This window comes from Cyprinodon tularosa, unplaced genomic scaffold (assembly GCF_016077235.1).
Source record: "Cyprinodon tularosa strain WSP-4 unplaced genomic scaffold, ASM1607723v1 ctg982, whole genome shotgun sequence".
NCBI classification, from domain to species: domain Eukaryota; kingdom Metazoa; phylum Chordata; class Actinopteri; order Cyprinodontiformes; family Cyprinodontidae; genus Cyprinodon; species Cyprinodon tularosa.
The window spans coordinates 12,959-36,122 of NW_024039765.1; the positions used below are offsets into that span (position 1 = coordinate 12,959).

Sequence of the window (23,164 nt, forward strand, 5' to 3'; positions counted from 1 at the left end):
CAGATGTGCTGGAAGTCATTGGAAACAGAGAGTTTTCCAGCAATGGGCACGGCAACTTAGGTTAAGAAAGTCAAAAAGTGCTTTTTTAATTGTGTTTTATTTTGAAATGACACATCAGATGTTGTTGACAGTTTGTGGTTGTGTTCTAGAGGTGTCCCTCTGTCAACCAGATGTGCTGGAAGTCATTGGAAACAGAGAGTTTTCCAGCAATGGGCACGGCAACTTAGGTTAAAAAAGTCAAAAAGTGCTTTTTTAATTGTGTTTTATTTTGAAATGACACATCAGATGTTGTTGACAGTTTGTGGTTGTGTTCTAGAGGTGTCCCTCTGTCAACCAGATGTGCTGGAAGTCATTGGAAACAGAGAGTTTTCCAGCAATGGGCACGGCAACTTAGGTTAAAAAAGTCAAAAAGTGCTTTTTTAATTGTGTTTTATTTTGAAATGACACATCAGATGTTGTTGACAGTTTGTGGTTGTGTTCTAGAGGTGTCCCTCTGTCAACCAGATGTGCTGGAAGTCATTGGAAACAGAGAGTTTTCCAGCAATGGGCACGGCAACTTAGGTTAAGAAAGTCAAAAAGTGCTTTTTTAATTGTGTTTTATTTTGAAATGACACATCAGATGTTGTTGACAGTTTGTGGTTGTGTTCTAGAGGTGTCCCTCTGTCAACCAGATGTGCTGGAAGTCATTGGAAACAGAGAGTTTTCCAGCAATGGGCACGGCAACTTAGGTTAAGAAAGTCAAAAAGTGCTTTTTTAATTGTGTTTTATTTTGAAATGACACATCAGATGTTGTTGACAGTTTGTGGTTGTGTTCTAGAGGTGTCCCTCTGTCAACCAGATGTGCTGGAAGTCATTGGAAACAGAGAGTTTTCCAGCAATGGGCACGGCAACTTAGGTTAAAAAAGTCAAAAAGTGCTTTTTTAATTGTGTTTTATTTTGAAATGACACATCAGATGTTGTTGACAGTTTGTGGTTGTGTTCTAGAGGTGTCCCTCTGTCAACCAGATGTGCTGGAAGTCATTGGAAACAGAGAGTTTTCCAGCAATGGGCACGGCAACTTAGGTTAAAAAAGTCAAAAAGTGCTTTTTTAATTGTGTTTTATTTTGAAATGACACATCAGATGTTGTTGACAGTTTGTGGTTGTGTTCTAGAGGTGTCCCTCTGTCAACCAGATGTGCTGGAAGTCATTGGAAACAGAGAGTTTTCCAGCAATGGGCACGGCAACTTAGGTTAAGAAAGTCAAAAAGTGCTTTTTTAATTGTGTTTTATTTTGAAATGACACATCAGATGTTGTTGACAGTTTGTGGTTGTGTTCTAGAGGTGTCCCTCTGTCAACCAGATGTGCTGGAAGTCATTGGAAACAGAGAGTTTTCCAGCAATGGGCACGGCAACTTAGGTTAAGAAAGTCAAAAAGTGCTTTTTTAATTGTGTTTTATTTTGAAATGACACATCAGATGTTGTTGACAGTTTGTGGTTGTGTTCTAGAGGTGTCCCTCTGTCAACCAGATGTGCTGGAAGTCATTGGAAACAGAGAGTTTTCCAGCAATGGGCACGGCAACTTAGGTTAAAAAAGTCAAAAAGTGCTTTTTTAATTGTGTTTTATTTTGAAATGACACATCAGATGTTGTTGACAGTTTGTGGTTGTGTTCTAGAGGTGTCCCTCTGTCAACCAGATGTGCTGGAAGTCATTGGAAACAGAGAGTTTTCCAGCAATGGGCACGGCAACTTAGGTTAAGAAAGTCAAAAAGTGCTTTTTTAATTGTGTTTTATTTTGAAATGACACATCAGATGTTGTTGACAGTTTGTGGTTGTGTTCTAGAGGTGTCCCTCTGTCAACCAGATGTGCTGGAAGTCATTGGAAACAGAGAGTTTTCCAGCAATGGGCACGGCAACTTAGGTTAAGAAAGTCAAAAAGTGCTTTTTTAATTGTGTTTTATTTTGAAATGACACATCAGATGTTGTTGACAGTTTGTGGTTGTGTTCTAGAGGTGTCCCTCTGTCAACCAGATGTGCTGGAAGTCATTGGAAACAGAGAGTTTTCCAGCAATGGGCACGGCAACTTAGGTTAAGAAAGTCAAAAAGTGCTTTTTTAATTGTGTTTTATTTTGAAATGACACATCAGATGTTGTTGACAGTTTGTGGTTGTGTTCTAGAGGTGTCCCTCTGTCAACCAGATGTGCTGGAAGTCATTGGAAACAGAGAGTTTTCCAGCAATGGGCACGGCAACTTAGGTTAAAAAAGTCAAAAAGTGCTTTTTTAATTGTGTTTTATTTTGAAATGACACATCAGATGTTGTTGACAGTTTGTGGTTGTGTTCTAGAGGTGTCCCTCTGTCAACCAGATGTGCTGGAAGTCATTGGAAACAGAGAGTTTTCCAGCAATGGGCACGGCAACTTAGGTTAAGAAAGTCAAAAAGTGCTTTTTTAATTGTGTTTTATTTTGAAATGACACATCAGATGTTGTTGACAGTTTGTGGTTGTGTTCTAGAGGTGTCCCTCTGTCAACCAGATGTGCTGGAAGTCATTGGAAACAGAGAGTTTTCCAGCAATGGGCACGGCAACTTAGGTTAAGAAAGTCAAAAAGTGCTTTTTTAATTGTGTTTTATTTTGAAATGACACATCAGATGTTGTTGACAGTTTGTGGTTGTGTTCTAGAGGTGTCCCTCTGTCAACCAGATGTGCTGGAAGTCATTGGAAACAGAGAGTTTTCCAGCAATGGGCACGGCAACTTAGGTTAAAAAAGTCAAAAAGTGCTTTTTTAATTGTGTTTTATTTTGAAATGACACATCAGATGTTGTTGACAGTTTGTGGTTGTGTTCTAGAGGTGTCCCTCTGTCAACCAGATGTGCTGGAAGTCATTGGAAACAGAGAGTTTTCCAGCAATGGGCACGGCAACTTAGGTTAAGAAAGTCAAAAAGTGCTTTTTTAATTGTGTTTTATTTTGAAATGACACATCAGATGTTGTTGACAGTTTGTGGTTGTGTTCTAGAGGTGTCCCTCTGTCAACCAGATGTGCTGGAAGTCATTGGAAACAGAGAGTTTTCCAGCAATGGGCACGGCAACTTAGGTTAAAAAAGTCAAAAAGTGCTTTTTTAATTGTGTTTTATTTTGAAATGACACATCAGATGTTGTTGACAGTTTGTGGTTGTGTTCTAGAGGTGTCCCTCTGTCAACCAGATGTGCTGGAAGTCATTGGAAACAGAGAGTTTTCCAGCAATGGGCACGGCAACTTAGGTTAAAAAAGTCAAAAAGTGCTTTTTTAATTGTGTTTTATTTTGAAATGACACATCAGATGTTGTTGACAGTTTGTGGTTGTGTTCTAGAGGTGTCCCTCTGTCAACCAGATGTGCTGGAAGTCATTGGAAACAGAGAGTTTTCCAGCAATGGGCACGGCAACTTAGGTTAAGAAAGTCAAAAAGTGCTTTTTTAATTGTGTTTTATTTTGAAATGACACATCAGATCAACAGAGTCTTTCAGCATAAATACAAAGTCTAAAATTCGAAGCCGTTGTAAATCTATTTCCAGTAGATTAAACATGGACCGGATGCGCGCTTTTATTGTGAAAGCAGCATGTAAAACTCGAAGCCGTTGTAAATCTATTTCCAGTAGATTAAACATGGACCGGATGCACGCTTTTATTGTGAAAGCAGCACGTAAATGGCGGTACCATAATGTCTTGAGCTGTCGCGCATGTGAAAATCGAGAGCGGGCTGGCTTTACTGTTATTTTCGAAGAGGCGGCTAGCTTTACCGCAGTCTCTGGTTGCGCTACAGTCCGTATCCCCGGCTCCAACTTAATTAATTTTATTTTTCATTAAATAATAGCGATGCAGATAAATAGAAATAACAGTTCTCGGATAAGATCGGAGGTGTATCTATAACTACGCAACCATTTTCATAAAATAAGATTATGCAGTCACTTGACTGCATAATCTTATGTTAAATTAATTCATTAACTTTATTTTAATCAAAAACAAAATAAAATAGCACAGTATCACACCAAGATCCCCAATAAACCTGCTTTTCAGTTGACTGCAGGCCCACAAACGTCACCCTCAGCACGGCAGAGATCCCAAGCGCCACCTGGTGGTTGTCCGGGTACATTGCAGTTCTTTTTGAAATAAAAAAACTGGCCTCAGGAAATACTACGTGATTCACGTGGGAATCACACAGGAATCACGCAGGAAACCGTCCATTTCCAACCAGTGCCCACTGTAGATATTGGGAGATCTGCCTGTTTTTCAGTGTAGTCCTTTTTCTCTGACTGACTGGATGTGCTCTTATCATCCTGTGACATAGGAGTGGTCTTGGAGCTCGTCTGCCTGGCTGTGTGTTTCCTGGACGGGGCCGCCTTTTACAGCTGCTTTTTATATCTCTGCTTCTGTCTCCTTGAACCCCAGTCGGCCTCAGCAGATGGCCGCTCACACTGAGCCTGGTTCTGCTGGAGGTTTCTTCCTGTTAAAAGGGAGCTTTTCCTCTTCACTCTCGCTAAAAGCATGTTTAGTGTGAGGGATTGCATTCGAGACAATGAGTTAATGCAATCAAGGGTGAGGCGGAGCTAGGATCTCAAATGGCAGACCCACAGATAGGCGGTCCTGAGGACCCACAAAGAGACGCTGCTGACAACCAAGGAAGAGGTGGCACTGGAGACCAAAGAAGAGACAAGAAAACACAGTGCTGTTGCACCTACAGAAGGTGGGGACACCCTTGGAGACTAGAAACACCCACAGAGGGGCCTTGGACATGTTCAATTCTTTGTATTGTCTATATGTATTGATGTTTCAACAGTAAGTTAAATATACACAGAAAACAACTTTATATAACAGTCACGTGGATAAATTTATGTTTATCTCTTATCTTTGAATCTTAGAAATTATTTGTCATGGTGACAGATGAGGATCTCTCTCACCATCCTCCCCTGGCCCTATGCCACAACTTCAAATTTCTTCTTTAGTGAGAACAAGGCACTATTCAGAAAACATCCAGGGCTTAAGCCTCAGAACCATAGATCTATCTGCACATCTGTCCTACAGATTCAGATTAATTGTTTAAATCCGTGACCCAGCATTGAGGTATAAGGGCCTTTACTTGCTTTTGGTGCTGTTTTGTATGACAAAGTTCTTTAGAGAGTTTAGAAAATACATCCTTTGTCAGCCTTTTTTCCTGTATCTGAAGTTCAGCCTCCCAATTCAATAATGGGAGTTATAAAAGTGAGGAATGTAAAAGTTTGACCTGGTAGCAAAAATGCAAATTACCATAACAAGATATAATACAAAAACATAAAAAATAACAAGTTTGAAAACCAACTTTGAGTTAACATTATGTACTTGTATTTATGGGGTGTATATATATATATATATATATATATATATATATATATATATGTATATATATATATATATAGATAGATAGATAGATAGATAGATAGATAGATAGATAGATAGATAGATAGATAGATAGATAGATAGATAGATAGATAGATAGATAGATAGATAGATAGATAGATAGATAGATAGATAGATAGATAGATGTATATATATACTCCGCATCCTTTGAGGCAATCTTACTGATATATTCTTGAAACTTGGATGAGTTATCTTCAATGGTGGCTCTGATACTATCCAGGCCTCTGCCACATTTACACTCAACTCAGGACAGATGACCACAAGGACTCAAGTCACCAAGGACTTAATTTCTCTCTGTTCACGCACGCAGCCAACGAGGTTTTATTGTTTGTAATTTATTTTATTCATTTCTGTAAGGTTTGGTTCATGTTAGCGTTTTAGCTAACTTCATTCTGATATTGTGTATTGTGTTTATTTAGTTTTCAAGGTTTTTGGGAGGCTTTACAAGATTGCCTGGAGGAATAAACCCGTTAAAGAAAACCTACGTCTTGTCGTCGTGCTTTGAGAGGAGTTACAGTGAAAACTCGGGACTGTTCATCACGTCGGAGGTGAAGCCATCCCAACCGAAGCAAGATCACGAAGCCAGCTCGTATCCAGTGTGCCTAGCAACCGTTGTCAAGCTCATCGTCGGTCAACGCGCCCGGCTTTTGGGCATGAGCACTGCGGCTCTCGTAGCAAGGAAGGATACGCAGATAAGTGGAATGCACACACAACCACTTGATTAAACTGGAAAAGCGGATACGAACTGAATCAAAGACTGTTTAAAAGCGAAGCCACAAAGAAGGACACTGACAAGAGTGACTAAGGGCATTAGCAAGAAACGTCTTTTCTAGGATTTATTTAAAGGTTGAGCTAAGTGACGCTGGTTCCATGGTGTGTTGTGCTGTAAAGCTATTTGTGTGGTAATGCAATGTTCTACATTTGAGTCTTTCATCTAAAGGTTACTGAAGCTCATCATTTAAGGAAGGTTAAATATTTACATCTTTCAGTTAAATGCTTCTGTTTTAAGTTGGAAAGTATTTTATCTGCCACTTTAAAGTGTATTTTTGGTATTTTTTGGTATTTGACATTGATGCTTATTTTCCTTCTTATGTTTTAAGCTAATGCTATGTTTTGGGTTTCTTGTGAATTTTGAGCCATTTTAGTGCATTATTAGTCATAAGCACAGTGAATAGTATTTTGAACCATTTAAGTATTTCAGTACATATTTATTTCATTTCAGTTTAAAGGCACTAGACACATTAGAGTAGATGGTTCCACTTAATGCAGGCTTTATTTACTTTCACATAAGTTAGCATTACAGTTAGCATTCACACATTCTATATTTACATTCTATATTTATTTATTTGAGTTTACATTTAGTACAGCTTAGCGATGTCACAGTATAGTGAGTCAACACTTCAGGTAGGGCAAGTTGATGATGGAAGTGAAGTCCTTGAACATCTTCCAAAAGATGATGTAAGCAACTTTCAAGAACCACAGCCGCAATGACACAGCGAGCGTACCCGTACCCTGACAGAGAAGGGAAAAGCAATGCAAGAGGAGAAAATGAAAACAGTCAAACTAAGATTCAATTACTCTTACAATAAATGGCGAACAAATGTAAAACTCTCCAAGAAGGCACTGTCACATACAACAGAAGCGTTTTCAGAGTGTCTACTGCAAGATATCCTTCATGATGTCAAGGGCCTTTCAGGAGACGTCCACCGTGTCTATGAAGATCTGCGCAGAGTCTCAACTCCAGACCAAGACACAAGACGACAAGTAGATATCTGCACACAAGTTTCAGATTTCATTGTTGCCAAAGTCACAGCTTACCTGGATGGGAAGCACCCACATGAAGATGAGCCAGATTGGCCGGAAGCTGGTTCTCTTTGGAACTCCACTTTAAGTGAATTGGAATCTGTCACTTCCTTTCTGAAGAGTCCCTCAGGGCGCTCAAAAGCATCTTCCATAAAGCACCAAGAAGCTGTCGCGGAGGCCGCAGCAAGCCAAGCTGTTCTGCAAGTCTTGGAAGAACAACAAAGAGAACAATTGGAATTGCAGCATCTGGAGGCAGAAGCTAAGAGGAAGATAGCAGCCCAAGAGATAGCAGACATGAAGCGACGCCAACAGAAAGAACAAGAAGAAATTCAGTGGAGAATTAAAAGAGAAGAAGAGGCAGCTGAAATCAAAGCCAAACTCGAAGAAAAGCGTTTGAAGATCAAACATTTAGAAACAGTCAAAGACTTCAATGCCGCACGAGCAAAGTGTGAAGTGTACAACCAAGGACTAAATATCCATGAGGTGTCACAAGATAATCTGGCAGCAGATCGTAAGCCATCACTTCCTGAAAGAGGTCCTCTGACATCTACACCTCAAGCTTCTATCGTCCAAGCTTCTCAACCAACAGCTACGCCAGCTGATTCAACTTCATTAGAGCTCATTAAAATGCTTTCTGATGCGATGAGTGCGAGTCGTATACCTATTCCAGAACCTGCAATATTCATGGGTGATCCGTTAAAGTACAGCGACTGGAAGTTGTCATTCCAAACGTTGATAGACGAGAAAAACATCAGGGAGAAGGAGAAGATATACTACCTTCGCAGGTACGTGAGCGGACAAGCCAAGAATGCACTCGACGGTTACTTCCTTCTAGGAACAGAGTCAGCCTACACTGCTGCATGGAAGCTGTTGGAAGAGAGATATGGGAGCCCATTTACCATCGCAAAAGCATACAGGGATAAGCTTCACACATGGCCCAGGATTGGAGCCAAAGACAACACTGAGCTCAGAGACTTTGCAGACTTTCTTCGCAGTTGTGAAGCCGCCATGCTGCACATCAAGGAACTGGAGATCCTGAATGACTGCAATGAAAACAGGAAGCTTCTTGCAAAGTTACCTGACTGGCTAACAGCTAGATGGAATCGGAAAGTCGTTGACATGGAAGAAGAGAACGGCGAGTTCCCAAGCTTCAGTCAGTTTGTCAAGTTCCTCTCAAGAGAAGCAAAGATCGCCTGTAACCCAGTTACATCGCTGCATTCACTTAAGCAAGATGAGGCTGAAAGGGCAAGGCAGCCAGCAAGCAACAAGCAGAAGCAGCTAAATTTTGAAGCAAAGACTCTAATCACAAGTTCCAACGAGCAAGCCCCTAAAACATGCCTGTTCTGCAAGAAAATCGGCCACACCTTGCATGTATGCAGGAAGTTCTTGGAGGAAGAAGTCTCAGACAGAGTCAAGTTTATCCAAAGTGAGAGGCTGTGTTTCGGTTGTCTTGAACCGGGCCACCACTCTAAAGCTTGCAGCAATAGGAGTGTCTGTGATGCTTGCAAGAAGCGTCACCCTACTTGTCTGCATGAAGAAAGAGACAACGGAGAGCAAAAGACACCACAAGCCCAACACAGTCAATACAAGTCAAGCAACCAAAACAAGGAAAGGACTCAAGCTGAGCAGGATAAAGGCACCGTCACAGCCTCAACACACAGAGTTATCCAACATGAACCTGGTTTGCAAACAGCCGCAATAGTTCCTGTCTGGCTCTCATCTGCTACTCAACCAACAGAAGAGGTGCTCGTTTACGCTCTGTTAGACTCACAGAGTGACACAACGTTTGTACTGAGTGAAGTTGCAGCGGCTCTGGGTGCAGAGAAAGACCAGGTCAAGTTAAAGCTCTCAACTATGACTTCAACCACTGTCATACAATCTCAAAGAGTGAAGAACCTGCAGGTTCGAGGCTTCCACTTGGACAAAAGAATCAACTTACCACCATCCTACACACGTGACGTCATTCCAGCCAACAGAACCCACATCCCCACCAAAGAAACTGCCGAGGCTTGGTCCCACTTAGAGCACCTGAGAGAACACATCGCACCTCTGCAAAGTTGTGAAGTCGGTCTGCTCATTGGCTACAACTGCTCTCAAGCCTTACTCCCAAGAGAAGTCGTGTCTGGTCAAGCCAATCAGCCTTTCGCGCAACGCACTGACCTGGGGTGGAGTATCGTAGGCCATGGGAATCCCTCTGTGGAGTTCGAAGACGCAGTCGGCATCAGTCATCGCATAGTCACCATGCGAGTGTCACCAGAGATCAATTCTCCCGTCAACCTGAAGACTGAAGAACTACCGCACAGAGAAAGCAAGGTGGGAGAACTTAAAGAAGATGATCCTGAACTTCGCAAGGCTACAGTGCTGAACACAAAGGCAAAGGAAGACAGGTCATTGTTGAGCCGCCTGGAGAAGTTCTCTGACTGGTCAAGGGCAGTACAAGCAGTTGCCAGACTGAAGAGACTGATTAAAGAACACAAAGGTGTGAAAGAAAGAACCAATGAGAGTACAAGCTTAGAAGAAAGAAAGGAAGCAGAACTTACCATCGTCAAATTGGTTCAAGAAGAAGCACTCTCAGTTGAAATCAAGGATCTGAAAGGAAAAGGAGATCTAACGAAGACAAAACACAACAAACTCTTCAAATTGAATCCGATTTTGGATGAGGATGGAGTCCTGAGAGTGGGCGGGCGCTTAAGTCAAGCTGCGCTACACCCACACGTAAGGCACCCAGTCATTATCCCAAGTAACACTCACATGGCCAGCCTGCTGATCAAACATTTCCATGAGCGTGTTCATCATCAAGGACGCGGAATGACCTCGAACGAACTGCGAGCCAATGGATGGTGGATCTTGGGAAGCAGCAGTGCAGTGTCGTCTCACATTTACAAGTGTGTCAAGTGTCGGAAATACAGAAGACAACCAGAAGAACAAAAAATGAGCGACTTGCCTTTAGATCGAATGGAAACGGCTCCTCCATTCACCTACACCGGCGTAGACTGCTTTGGACCTTTCCACGTAAAAGAAGGAAGAAAGGAGATTAGGGCTGCAACAACGAATCGATAAAATCGATAAAAATCGACTTTTAAAAGCGTTGGCAACGAATTTCATCATCGATTAGTTGTGTCGCGCGATTATTGCGTCATCCGCCGCGCCGTCATCACTGCCTCTTGACTGAAAGAGGAAGAAAAAAAAAAAAGGCAGAGCGAGTCAGCGCCGCAGGTGCAGTGTTGCCAACTCAGCGACTTTTCAGACCCCTCCAGCGACTATTTTTCAAAAAAGCGTTCTAGCGACAAATCTGGCGACTTTTTTCGGTGTCACTGGCGGCTTTTGGAGACTCTTACGTGAAAGCATGTATCGTTCCTACTCTGCCGTGGGGCGCCTCCCCCACCCCAACCGCGTTTTCCCGCAGGACTCCCTCTCAGCGCTGCAGTCAGCCTCAGCGTCCAGACTGCAAATGAAGCGCGCATGCACCGGGATTGATGGCGCAAATTGATCACAATAATTAAAATAGCCTGCGCTTTGTAAAGCGAAAAAAGTGATAACATGCAACTTTTTTCAAAAGAAATTAACATGGCACGGAACCACCATGTTTGTTTGGTTTTAAAGTGGGGAAACGTAACGTTAGTTTCTCAGGTAGCTCATCTGATGCTTTCCTTACCTTGTTAGGTTACAGACAGGGATAAGGTTGGCTACTTATTTTACCTTTAATTTCATTTGAATTAGCTTAAGCAGCGTTTATATTTTCTTTATAAATAAATTAACTTGCAAATTATGAGGGCAAGGCTTTTAAAGTTTAAATCTTCTGGCAAAGTTAAAGTAAAGAAGATCCTGCAATTTATGGAAGTAAAGCAGAATAAAATCCAGCAAGATCAGTAATATGTCAATTAATTATCTGCCACATTCCCATGTAAATATCTGTCTTTGGAGGATGTGTTTTTTAGCACCCCTAGTTCTCTCATTTTTATTCCAAATACAATTTATAATTTGAATCACAGGGCTATTTTTATCTCTATGGTTCAGTATTTTCTCAAGCAGCAACTTTAACTGCTATACTTTCCTGTCTTAAAAGGCAGAACTCTTCTAGTCTAAAAAAACTAATTTGTTGAAATGGGGGGGCCTATTGTTTGAACCCCTTAGGGGCTTTTAAAAACAAAAATGTCTTTTTTTGCGCTTTATGAAACAAAGTACCCTATATTTTGTGGATGTACAGCTACATTTCTCATGTAAGTTTGCATAGTTTTAACACAAACATTTATTTTTCATATTGCACCAGTACAGTTAAAGAGCAACCTGTACTTGTGTGCTTGTTTGTTCTGTCTAAAATGTTTATTTTGGAATAAAGAGGTTAATATAAAAAATATTTTTTGTCCGATTCATCGATTAATCGAAAAAATAATCGTCCGATTCATCGATTTTTAAAATAATCGTTAGTTGCAGCCCTAAAGGAGATGAAGAAATATGGTCTACTACTTACCTGTCTGTGCTCACGAGCCATTCACGTGGAAATGCTTGACGACATGACAACTGACGCGAGAAAGGAATACTTACTGAGTTTACAACAAAGACAGAAATGGCAGAAGAGTAGAAGAAATCTGATGGTGAATGACATCGTGCTCCTACAGGATGATGAAGCCCCCCGCTGTGAGTGGAAGCTGGCCAGAGTCCACAAAGTCTTCCCATCATCAGACGGCAGGGTGAGAAAGGTCACATTACGAGTTGGTGACACAACACATGCTACACAGGGTAAACCTAAAGTTAAGACAGTTTTGCTTGACAGACCCATACAGAAGGTTATCACATTACTTGAGGCAGAGTAGAATGTATGTTTCAATTTATGGTTCAAGGTTAACATTTGACTCGCAACAGTTTTGTTCTAAATTTAGAGAAATCCCACGTTAAGTATGATGTGATTTGGTGGGAGTGTAACAGTTGCAAGCATTTTTTAAGTGTTTCATCTAAAGGGTTTGTTATTTTTATAATTATTTTTATTTGGTTATTGCTTATATACTTACCGTGTTCACGATCACCCTAGTAACGACTAACGTTGCCAGTTAACTGTTGCCACAACACCCTAGTAACGACTAACAGTTGCCAGTTAAACTTCAGAGAGACATTAGCCCACCAAGGAATCGGCAACAGAAGATCAGCTGTCATTAAAGTTTTAAATACGAACATTTACACTCAACTCAGGACAGATGACCCCAAGGACTCAAGTCACCAAGGACTTAATTTCTCTCTGTTCACGCACGCAGCCAACGAGGTTTGTTTGTTTGTAATTTATTTTATTCATTTCTGTAAGGTTTGGTTCATGTTAGCGTTTTAGCTAACTTCATTCTGATATTGTGTATTGTGTTTATTTAGTTTTCAAGGTTTTTGGGAGGCTTTACAAGATTGCCTGGAGGAATAAACCCGTTAAAGAAAACCTACGTCTTGTCGTCGTGCTTTGAGAGGAGTTACACCTACAATTCTGCATTCATGTTTATTGATAAACACTTATTAAACACCAACACATTTTATTGAATATTATTTATTTTCATCATAAGTTATCATAGTAGAAAACCTTTCTCAAGCAGTTTGTGATGAATTTTGGAAACAGTAGATGAGCCCCTGGTCTAACTCGACTCCTGGCATGAGAAACCTTTTCAAAGACTTACTTTTACTTATAATCTTACTTTTAATCTTACCCTTATTTTATTTTTACCCTTATCTTATTTTATTTTATTCTTATATCTTCTTTGTACTTATGTAACAGTGTTTAATATGCAGAGGATTCCAATTGTCATCCGTCTATTGGGTTCAGGTCTAATGATAGGAAACAGCACCCCCTACTGGTAGCTGGCGGTGATAGGTGGAGTGTACACCGAGACCTGAGTCCTGCTTATTTTGTGTTTTGCTTTTTAGTACAGGTACATATTTTATTTCTTGGTAAATTTGTTGAATATTGTTGTTAAGCCAGTCTTTGAATGATGAGCACCGGGTCCTGTTTCTATGGTAACCTGTTAACCTTTGGCAGAATTCTAAAAAGCCATTTTAATCTAAATCAATCTAGATTAATTCCAAGATTACAGTGTAATTAATCTAGATAAAAAATATTGTATGGATGCGTCATTACTACTGTAAAGATGTGTAACTCTTGGAATGAAATTAATATCTTGATATATATATATATATATATATATATATATATATATATATATATATATATATAGTCAATTTGACACCAGCAGCTATTTACAGTGGTATGGGAAGAGACACAGGAAACACCCTGCCCAGGTTTGTTCAACAATGATACATACATATTTGCATTAATAAACCTTAACAAACAGATGATTGTATTGTTTTTAATCATGGAAGGATGCTCTATCTTTATGCAATCCATCAACTCAAGTATGTGTATTCAATGGGGAGTAAAACCACAAATTAATACATTTCTTACTTAAATTCCTGAGCACTACAATTGTTGTAAATCTTGTTGATACTACAAGCTCCGTCTTGTAACTGCACAGCATTTAGACTATGTTCAAACTGCAGGCCTTCATGCTCAGTTCCCATTTTTTGTTTTATTTATTTTTTTGTCAAAACCGATCCTTGTGTGTTTTGTAATCTCCTGTGTGAACTGCATTCATACAGCTTAGATGTCCTGCATGTGCAGTAGAGGACGCAATGATGTCACAAGCGAGAATGCTCTGTGTTTACGGGAGTTAACATGGAATGTAGTGCTTGTGATTGTCATGATTTTCTTATCAGAGTGTTTGTCCCACATTCAGAAAACTCCCTAGAAAGTGTTAAAAGTTGAAGTTCGTTTTCACAGAACAGTAGAAGTATCTTGGTGCATATGCCTGTCCTCCACTAGGTGGTGGTGAGAAACCTAGAAATGGTTTCCAGGAAGGAGACTTGTTCAGAAACCTGGTGGGTTTGTGGCTTTTGTCTGGCACAGTAAGTCTGAAACAAGCAAGGTGAAGCGTGGAAATGTTTCGGTCAGGAGTGGAGGACCCTGCTGCCATTTACAAACTGGATCCACACAATGGGCATTTTTCTGAGAGATTCTGGACATAGATAACCAGCAGGATCCACTTGGAACAGAGAATCTTTAGAGCGATAAAACAGAGGAACATTATGAAGACAGAGCAAAAACAGGCTGGGGTTCAGAGGCTTGCATTATCACTTAGTGTTACAATCAGTCCTCACTCCTCCCTAAATGCTGTTCCTGATGACCGTCAACCAGCTGCAGGTGTGCCTCATTAAAGGCCGCTGTTCTGTCAGAATGTCATACATGGTCAGATAGACATACAGGGCCATATCATCCCATCCAACACTTGGTATATGAGTGCTTTAGATAAAAGATTTTAAAAAAGCAATGGTGCATTATTAGGGTGACCATATTTTCATTTTCGGAAAACCACAATGCACAATGAAAGAAATAATGTCTCATCTAAACATCCCTCACTTAACAATAAAAGTTAACAATAACTCTCAACTCCCAATAACAGATGATACTCAGCCTTAGTAATGAACAAAATAATGTCTGTTCTGTAGGCTATTGGTAAAAATAAATTAACAAATTAGCTAATTAACAAAAAATACCTCTTGTGTAGCAAAAATTATTCAAAATGTACCAAAAACGAACAAACATATCATTAGACTATCTTTACTTTAGTCCAGGTGGCTTTTCAGATCCCTTGCACCTCCATTGGACACCGAGACATATGTGCACAAGGCCTCCCATTTGTCTCGACCCGGTCTGAAAGCGGGGAAACTCTTTTGTAAATCGTCGGTAAACATACATTTGCGCTTTTTCATGTTGTTGACGTACTGACAGCCACGCAATCTATATTCTGATTAAGCACTGACGCGGCTCAGGGATTACGTCACACGCAGCATCATGACATTTCCTCACTTTCTAAAAAAAACCCGGGACGCCCGGGAAATACGGATATGTCCCGGGAAATACGAACGTTTGGTCACCCTAGCATTATACCTTATGTGCATTAAACATCAATGTGCTTTACGAAGTAAAATTAACATTAATTGATAAAGGCTAACAAGAAAAGGGAAATCATTTCATGGGAGTCTGTTTTTAAAGATGAAAAGCTTGAATAAATATAAACCCTTTCCAGTTCAATTCATACATTCAGTGGCGGCTGGCCAATAGAGGGCGCTAGGGCGCCACCCCACCCACCTAATGACCCTGATTAAGACAAAAAAAAAAAGAAGTAATTTCTTTTTTTGGAATTTCATTTAAAATTAATATTTAAAATATTTCTAAACAAACTTCTATATTTTTTTTAGATGTGCAAGATAAATATTAAGTTTTAATTATTAATAAAGCGTGAAGGAGGATGCATTTGTCAGCTACATAACGAGGAGTCTTAGAATCCGAACAGACCTCGGTGCCGCTGTAGGTACCAGATCTGCTCAGGGGCCATGCCCATTCTTATGACTTTAACATATGGCAACTCCACTCAGGCAATCTGTTTCATAAGAATAAAATCCCTTTTGGAGTCTCCATATATTCTTACCTATCTTTTCTATTATTTTACATTTCATTGGTGATCTAAAGTAGCCGAAAGTAGGAAACAATCATTCTAAGTCTTGGAAGAAAGTGCTGCATTCTAAGACTGAGCTCTGCCATTTAAGAAGATGACCAAAAAAAAAGTCTCAGCTTATTTTTATTCTTTTTATTGAGATCTGAGGACAGAAAAGACAAATTTAACATCTCAAAAATGACTTTTGTAGAGATTTTGGACATATGAAACAGTTATTTTACTTGTAGAAAAAAAAAAACCATTGTTGTTGACACAAAGTTAAAAGTAGTGTAGCTTAATATAGCCTGTTAGCTACTAAACACAGCTAGCCACAGCGCTACCCAGCTCTCTGTCAGGACTCCTGTCTTTGTGTTTGTGTGTCTGTGTTTGTCTCCCTTTATCCACCAGGAGGCGCCTGGTGCTGGTCCGCCTCCTCACACGCCTGCTGTTGGTTTCCTCGTTAGATGGAGCGCTCTTAAGCTGCTGACTGCCACTACCTCAACGCCACAGTGTTTGCCAGTTTTGGGTACTCTAGCCAAGCGGAGTTTTGCTACGTCAAACTGAGTTTTTGTCAACCTGAATTTAACTTTGTTTTTTTTGTCTTTGCCTCTTGGCATGAAGTCATCCTGCAAATTGGATTTGTTCGGACCTTCTCTCCCTGGAAGGATCAACTGAGCTTCAAACTGAGCTGGGGTTCAAACAGGAGGTTTGTATCCACTTTCCCCAAGAGATCGTTTGAGCTTCTCACCGAGAAAGGGATTATTCTCCACTACGACCCGTTCAAGTACCGCAGGAAATCTGAGTGGCAGTCAGTTTCTCCGTTCACCTACTAACAACCGCTTTCTGGGTAAACCCTTTTCCGCCCTCCACTGAATCAGACAAACACTGGAACCACGGAACACAGGCAGGAGTCAAAGATTCAACAACTTCTCTAGAAACGCGAGTCGGCAACCAAATCCTCTACTCCAAGTTCACGAGTCAAAATCCCCACTGAGCCTGAACTAACCGCTGTGTCTTCCCCTCACTTTATAGTGTTCAGAGCAACACTTCTCCCTCTGTTTTACTTCTTCAATAAAACCTGTTAAACCTTTCCCTTGGTCTCTCTGAATTGGTTTCTCTGAATGTGGGTCCGAGCTTTAGATAAAACCATGACAATCTCCCCCTCTATATCATGGTCTGACAGTTACTTTGTTCACCATAAACATATATATATAGATATATATATCTATATATATATGTGTATTTTATCGATCATGTAAAACTTCATCGGTCGTTAGACATGCTAACACGACAGAAGCTCCCGGTTAGGCACTATGACGCTGCATGATTGTATTACCGTTGTCTGGGCAACCATAATGTTTTACATCAAGTGGAAAGGTTCAGCCAATCATGTAGCGTAACGTCACTGGCATGCTCAGGACCTGAGCAGATCTGACCACCCGAGCAAGTCTGGTACCTACACTGCGCTATGATGTAATCGGCCTATAAATCTGGCCTTTGGAGGACGTATACCCTGAATACAAATGGATATGTAATCCAGGGCACAGCTAAGCAGCGACCTGAGGTGACAGGAAGTATATTTTTTCACCACCTCCTGCCACAGCCAAGACGTTTTGCAGTGTCATTGACAGATCAAGTCGTGGGATCTGGAGATGCATCGGAGAGAGAGAGAAATAGCGCAAGAAAAGACCTTTTCCAGGACCTGGTTTAGCAAGAAGGCTTGGCTAACTGCATGCAACGAGGCTACGACTTTATTCTGCTGACAGCCTGCCTCCTTTTTCAAATCTCAGAATCTGACCCAGCATGGATAAAGACTGGTAGGACTGATTTAAATATTTCTTCCAGAAAAGGGAAAGAAGCATTAACACTCTGGGATTCAAATGGAAAATAATATAATAAAATGAAATTTTTGTAGATGTTTGTCAATTTTCATAGTGGTTATAGTAGTTAAATAAACACGTTCTCAGAAAATAAATCGTTTTTATATATTAAAAGATATAAAGCTGGGTAATAGCTTCTCCATTATTAAACTGGTACATTGTGACACAATATTGGACCATGCAAAACACAGACTTACCTTCACAAAGCCTCACAAGGACAACATTTATGTACAAAAAGTAAACCTGTAAATGAAATTATGTTAGTTTTTTATAATGTTTTTTGTTGACAGTCATATAAATATACTGGTATGATAAATTAGTATACGTTTGATTGGTTTTTGGTATACGTCTGTTTTGAGTTTATAGCCGCCATGGAGAAAAACATATTCAATATTGTATATTTACTCTGACATTGAAATGTGTAATGTGTTATATTTAATGGTATTCTGCAGAGATGGCAAAAGTACTCACTTTCCGTTCTTGAGTAAAAGTACAGATACTTGTGTTAAAAAATACTCTGGTAAAAGTGGAAGTACTGGTTAAACTTCTTTACTCAAGTAAAAGTAACAAAGTACAGGCTTGTAAATTTACTTAAAGTATAAAAGTAAAAGTAGAAACCACTTTTTTCATGCCGTTGCCTACATTTTAAATGGATGTCTGCCAATAGGACTAGATCTCCGTTGTGTTCATTTTCAATCATCTCGTCGTCCATGCTACTATGCTAACGCCACCGCCACCAAGCTGCAATGATTTGCCGCCAATGAATACCGCAGAATCTGTCGATTCATCTTGTAGTGGTGCGTCAAATGCAACGTAGATTCCCATCCAATTAGACTGAATTTGGTATTGATGACGTGAAAAATAATAACTGTAACTCCATTGAAATGATTCAAAACTAAAGTAACGAGCCAATTTTTTTAAATGTAAGGAGTAGAAAGTACAGATATTTGTGTAAAATTGTAAGGAGTAGAAGTAAAAAGTCGGCATAAAAATAAGTAGTAAAGTAAAGTAAAAATATCAGAAAAATCTACTTGAGTACAGTAACAAAGTATTTGTACTTCGTTACTTCCCATCTCTGGTATTTTGTGAGATCAGTAATCAATTTAAGAACAAAGACACATAAACAGTTTGTTTAAATATATGTATTTTTTTATTTCTTTCTTTATCTTTTTGTAGCTTCTACATCATATCCGTGATCCTCCTCATGCTCATGAACCTCATGCCTCCGTATCCCATCTCCTTGAAGCTCCTGTACTCTCCGGGCCTCAGATACATCATCCTGCCTCTGTAGAAGGGCTGCTCGTACATCATCCAGTGACCGTCCATCACGTGGCAGGACATGCAGTCGGACATGTGGTAGCGATCCATGATGTTTTCACAGTCATCCATCAACTCATACATCTGACCACCGAAGTTCTCTCTCTCATAGATCCTCATCCTGTAGGCTCCCCTGTACTGTTTGGAGGGATACTTACTCAATGACGCAACGTTTATGACTAAACAAAAATCACAATAATCATATTTTTGTCTTTATACCTACCAAAGGGATCATACGGCAAGATCTAATTCCACCACTCAAGCCCATCGTACTCATATGGTCACCATAGTCTCCCCTTCTAATGAAATACTGGTTTCCCATGAAGTTGGGGCGGTCGTAAACAATAAAAAATCCATACTCCACCTTGAAGGAGTTACATCTGCTCAGGTGGGAGGACATGTCGTCACAGTCACCACTACTCTCATAGGAGCGACCCTGAAAGTTTTTATCTTCATAGAAGATAATCTGTAAAGCAGGAGACATAAGATAAATGCTACATACTGAACAAAAGATGGTTGAAAAGACATTTAAAAGATGACATCTATTAGATCCAAAAGATTTCTACATTTGTTTGAAAAGTGAAAGGTGAAAAACCATAATTTTCAGCATCTATTAATGTTCTAAAGTGTGATAAAATCTGATTGACCAAACACAGCCCAATTTTCAACAACCGTTTTTGTATTAAATCAAAACTATGATGGACCCACCAGATTTAGCCCAAGAACCAATGTCCGGTGTTTGGGGGGAAAGCCTTAACTTTTAGATTGTTGAAAATACATTGAAACCTGGGTTTTCAATGTCTTTCCAACTTCTATTATTGGACTATAGTGTGACAAAATCAGACTGACCAAACACACCCCAATATTTACCAACTATTTCAGGACTAAATCAAGATTATGATGGACCGAGCATATTTAGCCTAAAAACCAATGTCTAACAGACGTCTGTTGTTTGGCAGTTAATGTACTTTAAAATATCTATTTATCAACTAATAAATTCACATATTCACATAAATTCAGATATCTTTAAGCTTACCTTGCCCTTGCTCATGTCAACTGTATCCATGGTTCTAGTTGGAATGCTGCTGATAATGCTACTCTGCTGTTCTTTCTGATTTAACCCATGTTTTTATACCCGACACTCCCCACAGAATCATTGGCCCCCTGTTGTTTAAAACCCTTACTCTGCAGTATGGTATAGAGCCCTTTAATGGCTGCAGTTCTTTAGTATCTGTCTGGGCGCTCAAAAACTTTAGATATACATCCCAACAACACACATCCTGTCAAGCTGAAACAAAGCATCATTTATCTATGTTTCCTTTTTTATTTTGTTGAATTCTGCTCCACCCCCCCCCCCCAAAAAAAAACAAAAAACAAAAACACATGACCAATCACTAGATTTCCTTGAAGTAAAACAAACTCTAACACAACATTAACATATATAATAATTTCAATTTAAATATAACAGTGGGGAATAACATATATATATATCTATATATATATATATAGAGAGAGAGAGACTACTATTCGAAAGTTTGTGGTCACACTGAAATGTCCTTATTAGAACTTTACCTTATTATTATAAGGTAAACCACTGTACTTTTCAATGAAAATAACTTTAAACTAGTCTTAACTTTAAAGAAATACACTCTATACATTGCTAATGTGGTAAATGACTATTCTAGCTGCAAATGTCTAGTGTTTGGTGCAATATCGACATAGGTGTATGGAGGCCTATTTACAGAACTATCACTCCGGTGTTCTAATGGTACAATGTGTTTGCTCATTGGCTCACAAGGCTAATTGATTAGAAAACCCTTGTGCAATCATGTTCACACATCTGAAAACAGTTAAACTCGTTACAGAAGCTACAAAACTGACCTTCCTTTGAGCAGATTGAGTTTCTGGAGCATCACATTTGTGGGGTCAATTAAACGCTCAAAATGGCCAGAAAAAGAGAACTTTCATCTGAAACTCGACAGTCTATTCTTGTTCTTAGAAATGAAGGCTATTCCATGTGAGAAATTGCTAAGAAATTAAAGATTTCCTACAACGGTGTGTACTACTCCCTTCAGAGGACAGCACAAACAGGCTCTAACCAGAGTAGAAAAAGAAGTGGGAGGCCGCGTTGCACAACTGAGCAAGAAGATAAGTACATTAGAGTCTCTAGTTTAAGAAACAGACGCCTCACAGGTCCCCAACTGGCATCTTTATCAAATAGTACCCGCAAAACACCAGTGTCAACATCTACAGTGAAGAGGCAGCTGCAGGATTCTGGGCTTCAGGGCAGAGTGGCAAAGAAAAAGCCATATCTGAGACTGGCCAATAAAAGAAAAAGATTAAGATATGGATATATATAAAAAAAAAAAAAACGGTTTTCTCACCCCTCGTGGGGTGGTATGTGTCATCCTCAAGCTCGGGTCCTCTACCAGAGGCCTGGAGGTTTGAGGGTTCTGCGCAGTATCTTAGCTGTTCCTAGGACTGCGCTCTTCTGGACAGAGACCTCTGATGTTTCACCTGGAATCTGCTGTAGCCACTCTCCCAGTTTGGGGGTCACAGCCCCCAGTACTCCAATTACCACTGGCACCACTGCTGCTCTAACTTTCCACATCTTTTCTAGCTCCTCCTTCAGTCCTTGGTATTTCTCAAGCTTCTCGTGTTCTTTCTTCTTGATGTTGCTGTCGCTTGGGATTGCCACATCTATCACTGCTGCCTTCTTCTGCTGTTTGTCGATCAACACGATGTCTTGCTGGTTAGCCATCACCTGTTTGTCAGTCTGGATCTTAGTCCCATAGGATCTTAGCTATATATATATATATATATATATATATATATATATATATATATATATATATATATATATATATATATATATATATATATAAATTATGTACACTACCACTCAGAAGTTTGGGGTCACACAAACAATTTTGTATTTTCCTGAAATGTCACACTTATTCACCACCATACGTTGTGAAATAAGTAGAAAATAGAGTCAAGACATTGACAAGGTTAGAAATAATGATTTGTTTTTGAAATAAGATTTTTTTTTTTACATCAAACTTTGCTTTCATCAAAGAATCCTCCATTTGCAGCAATTACAGCATTGCAGACCTTTGGCATTCTAGATGTTAATTTGTTCAGGTAATCTGGAGAAATTGCACCCCACGCTTCCAGAAGCAGCTCCCACCAGTTGGGTTGGTTGGATGGGCACTTCTTGCGTACCATACGGTCAAGCTGATCCCACAACAGCTCAATGGGGTTCAGATCTGGTGACTGTGCTGGCCACTCCGTTACCGATAGAATACCAGCTGCCTGCTTCTGCTCTAAATAGTTCTTGCACAATTTGGAGGTGTGTTTAGGGTCATTGTCCTGTTGTAGGATGAAATTGGCTCCAATCAAGCGCTGTCCACTGGGTATGGCATGGCGTTGCAAAATGGAGTGATAGCCTTCCTTATTCAGAATCCCTTTTACGCTGTACAAATCTCCCACCTTACCAGCACCAAAGCAACCCCAGAGCATCACATTACCTCCACCATGCTTAACAGATGGCGTCAGGCATTCTTCCAGCATCTTTTCATTTGTTCTGCGTCTCACAAATGTTCTTCTTTCTGATCCAAACCCCTCAAACTTGGATTCATCCGTCCACAACACTTTTTTCCAGTCTTCCTCTGTCCAATGTCTGTGTTCTTTTGCCATCTTAATCTTTGTCTTTTATTGGCCAGTCTCAGATATGGCTTTTTCTTTGCCACTTTGCCCTGAAGCCCAGAATCCCCGAGCCAGTCCATGTGTGGATTTAGATGTGGTGTTGTTGGCCTTGATTTCAGTTTTTTGCCCATTACAATGTCATCAAAGCACTGATCAACATATCTCTCCAGGTTCTCCAAAGATTCCTTGACCGTTTGAGTAAAAAATAGGAAAAAATATATACGGTACTTTAATTAGGTGTCTATACACTTGGTTTGTATTTATTGATTTGGTTTAGCTGAGTTAAAAAGTTTTACCTGAATTACACAAATTGTTTCCTAAAAGTTTACATGGTGAATCTTTAAAATAGCACTCAACCAAAATGCTTTTTTACTGCATTTTGCATGATATCGATTTATTTATTTGCACTGCTCTGAACCTTCCACATCAATGCCTTTTTGCACCATGTCTCTGCCACACTGTGTACATTTGATCACTGCTGCACTTTATCAATGGAAATGTTATTTTTTTACTTAAAAACTGCTGCTCATT

General features: G+C 39.8%; 2 protein-coding genes across 3 annotated transcripts; one reads left to right on the forward strand and one right to left on the reverse strand.

Annotated features, from left to right (window-relative positions):
* The first annotated feature begins 5,637 nt into the window (after positions 1 to 5,637).
* On the forward strand, positions 5,638 to 12,390 carry LOC119777155. 2 transcript variants are annotated; one of them, XM_038275951.1, is made up of 3 exons: positions 5,638 to 5,721; positions 5,823 to 10,239; positions 11,652 to 12,390. In XM_038275951.1, exons 2-3 carry the CDS (start codon positions 6,937 to 6,939, stop codon positions 12,018 to 12,020), a joined length of 3,672 nt encoding a protein of 1,223 aa, XP_038131879.1. In that variant the 5' UTR covers positions 5,638 to 5,721; positions 5,823 to 6,936; the 3' UTR covers positions 12,021 to 12,390. The 2 variants fall into 2 exon arrangements, with proteins under 2 accessions (XP_038131879.1, XP_038131880.1); XM_038275952.1 differs by lacking the exon at positions 5,638 to 5,721 and having other exon boundaries at positions 5,735 to 10,236; positions 11,649 to 12,390.
* A 6,345-nt stretch (positions 12,391 to 18,735) lies between these two features.
* Positions 18,736 to 20,100, reverse strand: LOC119777152 (gamma-crystallin M3-like). The gene is made up of 3 exons (XM_038275947.1): positions 19,962 to 20,100; positions 19,149 to 19,391; positions 18,736 to 19,063 (listed from the first exon to the last, which is right to left on the reverse strand). The coding sequence occupies exons 1-3, from the start codon at positions 19,989 to 19,991 to the stop codon at positions 18,788 to 18,790; spliced, it is 549 nt and encodes a 182-aa protein (XP_038131875.1). The 5' UTR covers positions 19,992 to 20,100; the 3' UTR covers positions 18,736 to 18,787.
* Between the last annotated feature and the right edge of the window lie 3,064 nt (positions 20,101 to 23,164).

What these genes read in the sequence shown, in the direction of transcription:
- LOC119777155 (XM_038275951.1), top strand. Translation starts at nt 6,937, where the DNA reads ATGCAAGAGGAGAAAATGAAAACAGTCAAACTAAGATTCAATTACTCT. An exon ending in TAAAAGAAGGAAGAAAGGAG is followed by an intron (nt 10,240 to 11,651) that starts ATTAGGGCTGCA and finishes GCCCTAAAGGAG; the next exon opens with ATGAAGAAATATGGTCTACT.
- LOC119777152 (XM_038275947.1), bottom strand. Translation starts at nt 19,991, where the DNA reads ATGGATACAGTTGACATGAGCAAGGGCAAG. An exon ending in TTGACATGAGCAAGGGCAAG is followed by an intron (nt 19,392 to 19,961) that starts GTAAGCTTAAAG and finishes CCTGCTTTACAG; the next exon opens with ATTATCTTCTATGAAGATAA. An exon ending in CTTGCCGTATGATCCCTTTG is followed by an intron (nt 19,064 to 19,148) that starts GTAGGTATAAAG and finishes CCCTCCAAACAG; the next exon opens with TACAGGGGAGCCTACAGGAT.